This window comes from Nyctereutes procyonoides, unplaced genomic scaffold (assembly GCF_905146905.1).
Source record: "Nyctereutes procyonoides isolate TBG_1078 unplaced genomic scaffold, NYPRO_anot_genome, whole genome shotgun sequence".
Classification (NCBI taxonomy): Eukaryota; Metazoa; Chordata; class Mammalia; order Carnivora; family Canidae; genus Nyctereutes; species Nyctereutes procyonoides.
In genome coordinates, this window is record NW_026575125.1 from 43,162,420 (window position 1) to 43,175,624 (window position 13,205).

General features: G+C 41.9%; 1 protein-coding gene across 1 annotated transcript in view; it reads right to left on the reverse strand.

Annotated features, from left to right (window-relative positions):
- The window catches only part of DGKK (diacylglycerol kinase kappa), a 169,074-nt gene that overhangs the window by 25,205 nt on the left and 130,664 nt on the right, over positions 1 to 13,205 (reverse strand). The window contains exons 17-19 of the mRNA XM_055338021.1: positions 11,193 to 11,412; positions 9,468 to 9,572; positions 8,595 to 8,691 (exon numbers count right to left, since the gene is read on the reverse strand). Of these exons, the coding sequence (XP_055193996.1) occupies positions 8,595 to 8,691; positions 9,468 to 9,572; positions 11,193 to 11,412 (422 nt within the window). The remainder of the gene's footprint in view (positions 1 to 8,594; positions 8,692 to 9,467; positions 9,573 to 11,192; positions 11,413 to 13,205) is intronic.

The following is a 13,205-nucleotide window of genomic DNA, read 5'->3' on the forward strand; positions in this document are numbered from 1 at the left end:
CATCAAGACAGTGTGGTACTGGCACAAAAACAGACATATAGATCAATGGAACAGAACAGAGAACCCAGAAGTGGACCCTGAACTTTATGCTCAACTAATATACGATAAAGGAGGAAAGACGATCCACTAGAAGAAAGACAGTCTCTTCAATAAATGGTGCTGGGAAAATTGGACATCCACATGCAGAAGAATGAAACTGGACCACTCTCTTGCACCATACACAAAGATAAATTCAAAATAGATGAAAGATCTAAATGTGAGACAAGATTCCATCAAAATCCCAGAGAAGAACTCAGGCAACACCCTTTTTGAACTTGGCCACAGTAACCGGAGAAGGACAAACAGTGTATGTTCTCATTCATTTGGGGAATATGAATAATAGCGAAAGGGAATATAAGGGAAGGGAGAAGAAATGTGTGAGAAATATCAGAAAGGGAGACAGAACATAAAGACTTCTAACTCTGGGAAATGAACTAGGGGTGGTGGAGGGGGAGGAGGGTGGGGGGTGGGGGTGAATGGGTGACGGGCACTGAGGGGTACACTTGACGGGATGAGCACTGGGTGTTATTCTGTATGTTGGTAAATTGAACACCAATAAAAATTAATTTATAAAAAAAAAGAATTTATAATAAGAATAACAATAATTACTGTTAATATATATAGCACTTAACTATGGGTGCTGAGCACTGTTTAATGCAAGTGCTATGCATATATAAACTGAATAAACGCAAGAAACGTGACTAATTCTACACTTATCTTCACCTTATAATGAGAAAACTAAGGTTCAGATTAGCTGAATTAATTTTGTAAGGACACACAACTAGTGGTAGAGTCAGGATTTGACTCTGGATATCTTTAGATTGTTCTATTTTTGGGGGGGGGGAGTTTGTATATTTTTTATTGGAGTTCGATTTGCCAACATATAGCATAACACCCAGTGGTCATCCCATCAAGTGCCCCCCTCAGTGCCTGTCACCCAGTCACCCCCAACCCCCCGCCCAACTCCCCTTCCACTACCCCTTGTTCATTTCCCAGAGTTAGGTGTCTCTCATATTCTGTCACCCTCAGTGGTATTTCTCACTCATTTTATCTCCTTTCGCTTTTATTCCCTTTCACTATTTTTTTATATTCCCCAAATGAATGAGACCATATAATGTTTGTCCTCCGATTGACTTACTTCACTCAGCATAATACCCCCCAGTTCCATCCACATCGAAGCAAATGGGGGGTGTTTGCCATTTCTAATGGCTGAGTAATATTCCATTGTATACATACACCACAGCTTCTTTATCCATTCATCTGTCGATGGACACCGAGCCTCCTTCCACAGTTTGGCTATTGTGGACATTGCTGCTATAAACATTGGGGTGCAAGTGTTCTGGCATTTCACTGCATCTGTATCTTTGGGGGTAAATCCCCAGCAGTGCAGATCTAGTTTTAACTCTTTGAGGAACCTCCATACAGTTTTCCAGAGTGGCTGTACCAGTTCACATTCCCACCAACAGTGCAACAGGATTCCCCTGTCTCCACATCCTCTCCAACATTTGTTGTTTCCTGCCTTGTTAATGTTCACCATTCTCACTGGTGTGAGGTGGTATCTCATTGTGGTTTTGATTTGGATTTCCCTGATGGCCAGTGATGCAGAGCATTTTCTCATGTGCTTGTTGGCCATTTCTATGACTTCCTCTGTGAGATTTCTGTTCATGTCTTTTCCCATTTCATGATTGGATTGTTTGTTTCTTTGATGTTGAGTTTACTAAGTTCTTTATAGATCTTGGATACTAGCCCTTTATCTGATAGGTCATTTGCAAATATCTTTCTCATTCTGTAGATTGTCATTTAGTTTTGTTGACTATATCTGTTGCTATGAAGAAACTTTTTATCTTGATTAGGTTCCAATAGTTCATTTTTGCTTTTGTTTCCCTTGCCTTCATAGATGTATCTTGTAAGAAGTTACTGTGGCCGAGTTCAAAAAGGGTGTTGCCTGTGTTCTCCTCTAGGATTTTGATGGATTCTTGTCTCTCATTTAGATCTTTCATCCATTTTGAGTTTATCTTTGTGTATGGTGTAAGAGAATGGTCTAGTTTCATTCTTCTGCATGTGGCTGTCCGATATTCCCAGTAACATTTATTGAAGAGACTGTCCTTTTTACCAGTGGATATTCTTCCCTGCTTTGTTGAATATTAGTTGACCATAGAGTTGAGGGCCCATTTCTAGATTCTCTACTTTGTTCCATTGATCTATGTGTCTGTTTCTGTGCCAGTACCACAGTCTCTTGATGATCACAGCTCTGTAGTACAACCTGAAATCGGGCATTGTGATGCCCTCGGCTCTGGTTTTCTTTCTATTTAATTTTATTTATTTATTCATGAAAGACAGAGGGGGGGCAGAGACATAGGCAGAGAGAGAAGTAGGCTTCATGAAGTGAGCCTGATGTGGGACTCGAACCTGGGACTCCAGGATCACGCCCTGGGCCGAAGGCAGGCCCACTCACTGCTGGGCCACCCAGGGGTTCCTGGTTTCTTTTCCATGATCCCCTGGCTATTTGGTTTTTTTTCTGATTCCACAGATCCTAAGATGATTTCTTCCAACTCTCTGAAGAAAGTCCATGGTATTTTGAAAGGGATTGCATTAAATGTGTAAATTGCCCTGGGCAACATTGACATTTTCACAATATTAATTCTTCCAATCCATGAGCATGGATATTTTTCCATCTTTTTCTGTCTTCCTCCATTTCTTTCAGAAGTGTTCTGTAGTTTTTAGGGTATAGATCCTTTACCTCTTTGGTTAGGTTTATTCCTAGGTATCTTATGCTTTTGGGTGCAATTGTAAATGGGATTGACTCCTTGGTTTCTCTTTCTTCAGTCTCATTGTTAGTGTATAGAAATGCCACTGACGGGGTAGCCCCGGTGGCGCAAGGGTTTAGTGCCGCCTGCAGCCCGGGGCGTGATCCTGGGGACCCTGGATTGGGTCCCACATCGGGCTCTCTGCATGGAGCCTGCTTCTCCCTCTGCCTGTGTCTCTGCCTCTCTCTCTCTCTCTGTCTCTATGAGTAAATAAATAAAATCTTAAAAAAAAAAAAAAGAAATGCCACTGACTTCTGGGCATTGATTTTGTATCCTGCCACACTGCCGAATTGATGTATGAGTTCTAGCATTCTTGGGGTGGAGTCTTTTGGGTTTTCTATGTAGAGTATCATGTCATCTGCAGAGAGGGAGAGTTTGACTTCTTTGCAATTTGAATGCCTTTTATGTCTTTTTGTTGCCTGATTGCTGAGACTAGGACTTCTAGTACTATGTTGAATAGCAGTGGTGAGAGTGGACATTCCTGTCTTGTTCCTGATCTTAGGGGAAAGGCTCCCAGTGCTTCCCCATTGAGAATGATATTTGCTGTGGGCTTTTCATAGATGGCTTTTAAGATGCTGAGGAATATTCCCTCTATCCCTACACTCTGAAGAGTTTTGGTCAGGAATGGATGCTGTCTTTTGTCAAATGCTTTCTCTGCATCTATTGAGATGATCATATGGTTCTTGTTTTTTCTATTGGTGATATGCTCTCTCACGTTAATTGCTTTGAGTGTTGAACCAGCCTTGCATCCCGGGGATAAATCCCACTTGGTCATGGTGAATAATCTTCTTAATGTATTGTTGGATCCTATTGGCTAGTATCTTGTTGAGAATTTTTGCATCTGTGTTCATCAGGGATATTGGTCTATAATTCTCCTTTATGGGGGGGGGCTTTGTGTGGTTTTGGAATTAAGGTGATGCTGGCTTCATAGAATGGGTTAGGAAGTATACCATCCCTTTCTATCTTTCAGAACAGCTTTAGTAAAATAACTATGTTTTTTTCTTTAAACTTTTGATAGAATTCCCCTGGGAAGACATCTGGCCCTGGACTTTTGTGTCTTGGGAGGTTTTGATGACTGCTTCAATTTCCTTCCTGGTTTGGCCTGTTCAGGTTTTCTATTTCTTCCTGTTGCAGTTTTGGCAGTTTGTCTTTTTCCAGAAGTGTGTCCATTATTTCTTAATTTATTGGCATATAGCTGCTCATAATAAGTTTATAAAATCGTTTGTATTTCCTTGGTATCGATTGTGGTCTCTCCGTTTTCATTCGCGATTTTATTGAGTCTTTTCTCTTTTGTCTTTAATAAGGCTGGCTAATGATTTATCTATCTTACTAATTCTTCCAAAGAACCGACTCCTTGTTTTGTTGATCTGTTCTACAATTCTTCTGGTTTCCATCTCATTGAGTTCTGCTCGAATCTTTATTATCTCTCTTCCTCTGCGTGGTGTAGGTTTTATTTGCTGTTCCTTTTCCAGTTCCTTTAGGTGCATGTTAGCTTGTGTATTTGAGTTTTTTCCAATTTTCTTTTTTTTCTTAAAGCTTTTATTTATTTTTTAATAAATTTATTTTTTATTGGTGCTCAATTTACCAACATACAGAATGACACCCAGTGCTCATCCTGTCAAGTGCCCCTTTCAGTGCCCATCACCCATTCACCCCCACCCCCCGCCCTCCTCCCCTTCCACCACCCCTAGTTCGTTTCCCAGAGTTAGGAGTCTTTATGTTCTGTGTCCCTTTGTGATATTTCCCACACATTTCTTCTCCCTTCCCTTATATTCCTTTTCACTATTATTCATATTCCCCAAATGAATGAGAACATACACTGTTTGTCTTTCTCCGATTGACTTACTTCACTCAGCATAATATCCTCCAGTTCCATCCACGTTGAAGCAAATGGTGGGTATTTGTCGTTTCTAATGGCTGAGTAATATTCCATTGTATACATAAACCACATCTTCTTTATCCATTCATCTTTCAGTGGACACCGAGGCTCCTTCCACAGTTTGGCTATTGTGGACATTGCTGCTAGAAACATCGGGGTGCAGGTGTCCTGGCGTTTCATTGCATCTGAATCTTTGGGGTAAATCCCCAACAGTGCAATTGCTGGGTTGTAGGGCAGGTCTATTTTTAACTCTTTGAGGAACCTCCACACAGTTTTCCAGAGTGGCTGCACCAGTTCACATTCCCACCAACAGTGTAAGAGGGTTCCCTTTTCTCCGCATCCTCTCCAACATTTGTGGTTTCCTGCCTTGTTAATTTTCCCCATTCTCACTGGTGTGAGGTGTTATAGATACATCCACGAAGGCGAAAGAAACAAAAGCAAAAATGAACTATTGGGACTTCATCGAGATAAGAAGCTTTTGCACAGCAAAGGATACAGTGAACAAAAGTAAAAGACAACCTACAGAATGGGAGAAGATATTTGCAAATGACGTATCAGATAAAGGGCTAGTATCCAAGATCTATAAGGAACTTATTAAACTCAACACCAATCATGTTGAATTGAAACAAACATGTTGAATTGAAACAAACAATCCAATCATGATATGGGCAAAAGACATGAAGAGAAATCTCACAGAGGAAGACATAGACATGGCCAACATGCACATGAGAAAATGCTCTGCATCACTTGCCATCAGGGAAATACAAATCAAAACCACAATGAGATACCACCTCACACCAGTGAGGATGAGGAAAATTTTTCCAATTTTCTGAGGGACGCTTGTAATGCGATGTATTTCCCTCTCAGGACTGCTTTTGCTGTATCCCAAAGATTTTGGACAGTTGTATCTTCATTCTCATTAGTTGCCAAGAATCTTTTTAATTGTTCTCTAATTTCCTGGTTGACCCTTTCATCTTTTAGCAGGATGCTCTTTAACCTCCACATGTTTGAAGTTTCTTCCAAATTTCTTCTTGTGATTGAGTTCAAGTTTCAAAGCATTATGGTCTGAAAATATCCAGGGGACAATTCCAATCTTTTGGTACCGGTTGAGACCTGATTTGTGACCCAGTATGTGGTCTATTCTGGAGAAAGTTCCATGTGCCCTTGAGAAGAATGTGTATTCAGTTGCGTTTGGAAGTAAAGATTTGTAAATATCTGTGAAATCCATCTGGCCCAGTGTATCATTTAAAGCTCTTGTTTCTTTGGAGATGTTGTGCTTAGAATATCTCTCATTTGCAGAAAGCACCATGTTGAAGCCTCCCAGTATCAGGGTATTATTATCTAAGTATGTCTTTACTTTGGTTATTAATTGATTGATATACTTGGCAGTTCCCGTATTAGGGGCATAAACATTCATGATTTTTAGGTCCTCTTGTTGGACAGATCCTTTAAGTATGTTATAATGTCCCTCTTTATCTCGAATTACAGCCTTTGGGATAAACTTTAATTTATCTGAGATGAGGATTGCTACCCCTCCTTTCTTTTGAGGGTCATTTGAATGGTAAATGGTTTTCCAACCTTTCCTTTTCAGGCTGGAGGTGTCCTTAGGTCCAAATGAGTCTCTTGTAGACAGCAAGTAGATGGGTCTTGCTTTTTATCCAGTCTGAAACCCTGCATCTTTTGATGGGATCATTAAGCCCATTCATGTTCAGAGTTACTATTGAAAGATATGAATTTAGTTTCATCATAATACCTATTCAGTCCCTGTTTTTGTGGATTATTTCTTTGGACTTTTTCTTTTACAGGTGCCCCTTAATATTTCTTGCAGAACTGGTTCGGTGGTCATATATTCTTTCAGTTTCTGCCTATCTTGGAAGCTCTTTATCTCTCCTTCTATTCTGAATGAAAGCCTTGCTGGATGTGGTATTCTTGGCTGCATGTTCTTCTCATTTAGGACCCTGAATATATCTTGTCAGCCCTTTCCAGCCTGCCAGGTCTCTGTGGAGAGGTCTGCTGTCAATGTAATATTTCTCCCCATATAAGTTAGGGATCTCTTGTCTCTTGCTGCTTTAAGGATTTTCTCTTTATCTTTTGACTTTGCAAGTTTCACGATTAAATGTCGAGGTGTTGAGAGGTTTTTATGGATTTTAAGGGGGGATCTTTCTATCTCCTGGATCTGAATGCCTGTTTCCCTCCCCAAGTTAGGGAAGTTCTCAGCTATTATTTGTTCAAATACACTTTCTGGTCCTCTGTCCCTTTAGGCACCCTCTAGAACCCCAATTAAATGTAGATTTTTCCTTCTGAGGCTGTAATTTATTTCTCTTAACGTTTCCTCTGATCTTTTGTTTTCTCTTTTTTCCTCAGCTTCCTTCCTTGACATCAACTTGTCTTATGTCACTCACTCGTTCTTCTGCCTCATTAACCCTTGTTGTTAGGATCTCCAGTTTGGATTGCATCTCATTTAATTGATTTTTAATTTCGGCCTGATTAGATCTAAATTCCGCAGTCATGAAGTCTCTTGAATCCTTTATGCCACCAGTAGCTTTATAATTGTGCTTCTGAACTGGCTTTCTGACATGGAATTTTAGTCCAATTTTTGCAACTCTGTGGCAGAGAGTACTGTTTCTGATTCTTTCTTTTGTGGTGAGTTCTTTCTAGTCATTTTGCTCAGTGCAGAGTGCCTAAAAACATGTTGTAGTGGAAAAATGTAGAAAAAAAAGAAAAAAAAAACAAGGCAGGGCATCCTCTGGTTGTATACACTGTAAATCCCTCGAGTTCCCCTGGAACTTTCCAGTGCTGCTTGGTCAAGAACTTGCTCTTTCCTTGTCTTTCCAGCTGGTCTTCTTGGGGAGGGGCCTGCTGTGCTGATTCTCAGGTGTCTGTACCTGGGGGAGCTTCCCCGCCCCCTTCCAGGTGCACAGCTCAGTGGGAGCTTTTGACTCCTGCTCCCTGACAGCCCGGCTCCATCCCAGGCACAGGGTGACACCAGGAGGAACAACAACACTGGTGTCGGCCAGCCAGCCAGCTCTGGAGTCAGCTCCCGCAGTAACTACCCTAGTCTCCCAGTCCACGCTGGCTTGGATGCTCTGGGGGCGGAGGGTGCTGACCTGCACAGCTTGGGAGCGCCAGCAGCAGGAGCGTCCTCGCTGTCCTGTGCCCTGTGCACCTCGGCCTGTCCCCAGGGGATGCAGGATCATGGGCTATCTCCCCCAGCGCCCTGGGTTCCGGGGCCTGTGCTGCTGGAATCATGCTCTCGGGGCGTGGGTATCGAAGGCAGCTCAGCACAGCCCCCTTTGCCCGGAGCTGCCACCTGAGCTTCTCCCAAGGCCCTGCCGGGTGCGTGCTCCAGCTCTTTACTGAGCTTGGCCCACAGTCTGTGGCGTGCTCTCCCCAGGTGCTCACTTCCTCTTTTAGTGACCTCAGGAGACTGGAGTCTTCATTGCCCCTCCTGCCATTCTGCCCGAGTTCCCTGCTAAGTGCCTTTCCATCCGGGAAGAAAATGGTGCAGATTTTTAAAGTTCCTTCTTCTCCAAGGCCGGGCTCTCCTGTCCTGGAGGCTTTCACTGCCTGGCCTTAGACCGGCTCCTCGCGGGGGCCCCTCCCCAACTTGATTCTTTTTTATTTTTTTTTCTGCCTTCCTACCTTGTTAGAAGTGCAAACTCTTCTCTCTGTAGCATTCCAGCTGTTCTCTCTTTAAATCTCAAGTCAAATTCGTAGGTTTTCAGGATGATTTGAAAGTTATCTAGGTAGGTTTGTGGGGACAGGTGACTTGGAGACCCTACTTCTCCGCCATCTTGCCCTGCCCCAGATTGTTCTTTTAACCAAAGAACAGAGGAAGTCATAAAATGGTTGTAGGACTAAATACTTACATAGTTTCGGGAGTAAAATGTAAATGCTCCAAGTTGAGGTTATCTAAGTCTTCACTTTTGAGAGACGATATAGAAGACAAAGTGCCAGGATGAGAACCTAGACACAAAAGACATCACCTTGATGTCAGATTCAAACAAGAAAGTCCTTCCTCTCACTTGCATTTCACCCTATTTTCTCTGTGGGACCAGGGTCAAGCTCAATGACTTTCTCTTGAGTATAATGAAAGTTCTCAATCCAAAGAGGGATCATCTTAGATGGACAGGGCCTTCCTCTGAGAGAATAGTAAGATTGGGCTGCCTGCTTGCTAGCAGTGAAAACAGCTTTAGTTTATTTTTTTTAATTTAAAAAGGGAAGTTTCCTTTTTTTTAAGGTTTATTTATTTATTTATTTATTCGTGAGAGACACAGAAAGAGAGGCAGAGACATAGGTAGATGGAGAAGCAGGCTCCCTTGTGGGGAACCTGAGGTGGGACTCAATCCCAAGATCCCAGGTTTGCCACCAGAGCCAAAGGCAGACGCTCAACCACTGAGCCATGCAGGTGCCCTTGAAAACAGCTTTTGATCTTGGGTTTCATCAGGCCAGGTTTTTCAAAGTACCTGATGAGGTCATTACTTCTGGATTTTGGCATGGGATATTATACTGTGAGCTTTTTGGGAAAGAGGGAAGGATATCTACTGCAGAACAGGATTATGACTAAAAAGGATATATGGGAACACATCCTTATTCTCTGGGAACTAGAAGACAGTGATGAAGGCTAGAAATAAGAGAAAGAAAGAAAGAAAGAGAAAGAAAGAAAGAAAGAAAAAAGAAAGAAAGAAAGAAAGAAAGAAAGAAAGAAAGAAAGAAAGAAAGAAAGAAAGATTGATTCTTACGGTGTCTTGGGCTCATCTGGCTAATATCTTCTGAGTCATCTTCCAGGAAGAAAGTTGAAGTAAAGTTCTTAACCGATATTGTCTGTCGGCTTTGCTCATCCAGAACTATAGAGAAAAAGTGGAAAGGAAAAGGAAAGAAAGAGCGAAGGAGAAAGCAAGGTAGAGAGGGAAGAAGAGAGGGAAGGAGGAAGGGAAAAATGAAGGTAGGAAGGAAGGGTGGAAGGCAGGCAGGAAGGGAGGGAGGGAGAAAGAAAGAAGGGAGAGAAGAAGGCAAGGGTGTGAGGGAGAGAGGAAAGAAGAGAGGGAGGAAGGAAGAAAGGAAGGAGTATTGTTCATATTTGTTGAGCACTTCTTAAGCATCTCTTTTGTTTAGTTAATGCCAGTCAGTGTGGGTATACAGTGGAGACCCTCAGTTGGCTACGTCCCTCCTCCACAATGTTGTTTGTAGTCTTAGCTTTGTTACAGTGTTGCCCCCATCTCTCTTCATATCCATGCCTGTTTTACTGGTTACTCTTTTTCTGTCACACAATAAATGTAGTATGAGTAGGAGCTCAGGGCCAGGGGCAGGGCAGCAAGGTGGGAAACTCTCTGTTCTGTTTTGTTATCACCTCTTTGTTAATTAATTTACTCACATGACTTTTTTTTCCCAAATTTGAGCCTCTAGGACCATGCGATTCTTTCATTCAAATGTTTCATTCATTCCAAGAATATTTGAGAAGTCTCCTTCCTTTCCCAGCCTATATATTGTATAGCTCAGATGCTCAAACTGTGCCAATGTTCATAGGTTCAATCCCTATCCTAGTAAGGGCACCTTTCTCTGTCCCATGGCCACAAGCTGGACCTACAAAGCTAACTTAGGTGTTGTGTTGATGGAGCAGGCTGAGTATCAATTGTGATAAGATTATGGCTGCATCTTCACTACTTGGAAACTAACTACAGAAATAGAGGCAAACTTGCTGTTTACTATGTTTGTAGTGCAGAATGGAGATTTCCTTTCTTTCTGGGAAACTTGACTGAGGGTGTATGTAAAGGTACCAAAGCAGGAGAAGGTACCATGGCTAAAAGTTAGAGGTCAGCCAAGGGGACTTACTTGCTGCATGGACTTCTGCTCAGTTCCAAAAGTTCAAGTAGAGCATACACTATTTTTTAAGGAAGCATTGTGGTGAAGAAGTGAGAGCCAGAATGTTAAATTAAGAAGTTGGAGTTGAAAGAGTTTTAATTCTGAGTTGGAAGTTTTTGAATGTCATGAGTTATGGGAAACGGCAGTCAATACCAGAGATCCCAAGACCATTCTCAGGGTCCTTGTGCCTGATGAATACTATGTAAGACACACAGCGATGAAAATTCTTTTTCTTTTAAAAATTGTCACAGGCTTGGTGGTTGGAAGGAAATAAGAGCAGGTAGAAAAAAATTCCATGGCTGATGGTGGAAGCCGACAGAGCTTTAAGCCAGGTCACTTAGGAGTTGTAATTGTTTAGGATGACTGTTAGTTCTAAAAATAAATGAGTAGCATGATTTGAGTGCCTAGGAGGTAGGAGCTTATTAGGACTGAGGCTTTTCAAATTAGCAGTCTGAGGACTGACTTTGAATGCTATATGAATGCAGAATCTAGTCAAGTTTTGGTAGTGGAGTCAAATAGCAGTCCCAGAGTGAGGGAGATCAGTAAACCATACACTGGAACTTTCTCTTTCTCTTACCTCAATTACCACAACTCTGGGACCTTACCTTGTTCAACTTGGAATATGATGAGCTTCAAGGATTTCTGGAGATTCTGGGCCTTTGTGGCCAGCTCCAACTTGCACTTGGCTATGTGGTCTATTTGAGGGACGAAGGGCTTTCCATCTACCTTGCCACCGTCTGCATATACTGTAGGACTTTTCTCAATTGCTGCCTCCTCAGCCAGGGTATCAATCAGGATGCTGAGTTTGTCATACATTATGTCACTCTGTGTAATGATAAAGAGGACAGGACATTGTTATGAGGAACCAGTACTAGAAAGGACAGAATGAGGAACTGGGTGGTATGGGAGAGGTAAAGAGGGGTAGTAGTTGGCCAGAAACTCTGGGCAAGGAAAGCTGTGTGTGAGGAAATAAAAGTTTGGGGAAAGAAGTACTTGGTAGATGTAATGAGATAACCAAAGGATGTTAAGTTATCAAACAGAAAACATTTGTTTCTGAGTAGCTGTAAGCATCAATGTATGTTGTCAAGTTTTTCTCATGTCAGATTGACCTGTAAAATAATATATAGTATGGCAAAATTGAGACAAGATAACATTTCTGGACTGGTGTTTTCATGGGCATGCTTCTACGGATGTGGATGTGCCTCTGCATGGGTCCCTAGTGTCTGCCTTTGTATATGTTTATGTTTGGGGAATGCACTGAGTGATTATGGCTTGATTTCCAGCTCCATCACTGAATAGTTTGTGACCAAGGCAAGTTTCTATGTGCTTTTATATTCTAGGGTGGTTGGGAAGATTAAATAAATTAATGCATTAAAAATCCTTAAACATTTCCTGGCACAGAGTAAGTGCTAAATAAGTGTTAGCTGTTGTTGTTGCTGTTGTGTTATAGAGGTTAATGTGGGTGTATTTCTAGCATGTATTTGTACATATTTTCATGCATGTTCTGGTATACAACCATACATACTTGGTGTACACTTGTGTCTAGTTGTAGGTAGATGCTTGATATATGCTTAGGTATATGGTACATTTGTTAGCATGCATAATGCCATGTTTCATTTGGTGAAAGCTGGAAATTTGTTTTTTTTTTTTTTTGAAAGCTGGAAATTTGATGAGATTGGACTTTTCCCATAAAGGAGACTTACCAGTTTCCTTTTTCTTTTACAATTCTCAGTGAAAGGCAAATGTGCTTTTATTAAAAAAGGGGCCCTGGGACTTCCAGGAAGATGACAGAGCAAGAGGATCCTAAACTTACCTCATCCCATGGATACATCTAGATAACAGCCACATTGGTGTAAATAACCCTGAAGATGACCGAAAGACTGGCAGAACAGACTATTCACAGTTAATCATAGAGAAGAGGCCACACTGACAGTGGTAGGAAGGGCAGAGACATGGTTGGGAACCAAACTGACCTGTAAGACTGTACACAGAAGGGAGGGACACAACAGGCATAGAGAAAGGAGAAGAGGAAATACCATACCAGTCACCTCCAGCATGAAAGACGCACACTGGGAAGACAAATCCCCATAACATTTGGTTTTGAAAATCAGAGAGGTTTAACTTTGCAAGTTCCTACAATCAGTGTCAACACCAGAAGCTTTAAAAGTCAGTGGGTTCAACTCTGGAAGAGCCAGAAAGGCAGTAGGAAATTGCCTTTCTGCCATTAAAGACACAACAAAACAAACAACCTCACTGAGATACAGCATTGAAGCAGCAGTTTGAAAAAACACTTGGGGCATACAAAAATATTGATTTTGTAATCTCAGAATGTGTGCTGGAAGGGCAAGGATCCTTAGGAGACTTGTCGAAGAACAAAAGAGCTGACAGGTGCCATTTCCTTCCCCTTTCCCAGCATAGATATACAGACATCTGTGGGAACCAACAGGAAAACTTTCTGACTAGCTTGCTAACAGCACACCCCACCCTCATGCACTTCTGTGGACCTGCCCCTTCAACCCATCTTTAGCAGTTCTCCAAATCAGCTACAAGTCTCCTCCCACAGAGATTAGCATATGCTTTGCTAACACCAGGCCCTCTGGCCCCTACATTTTGCTGCA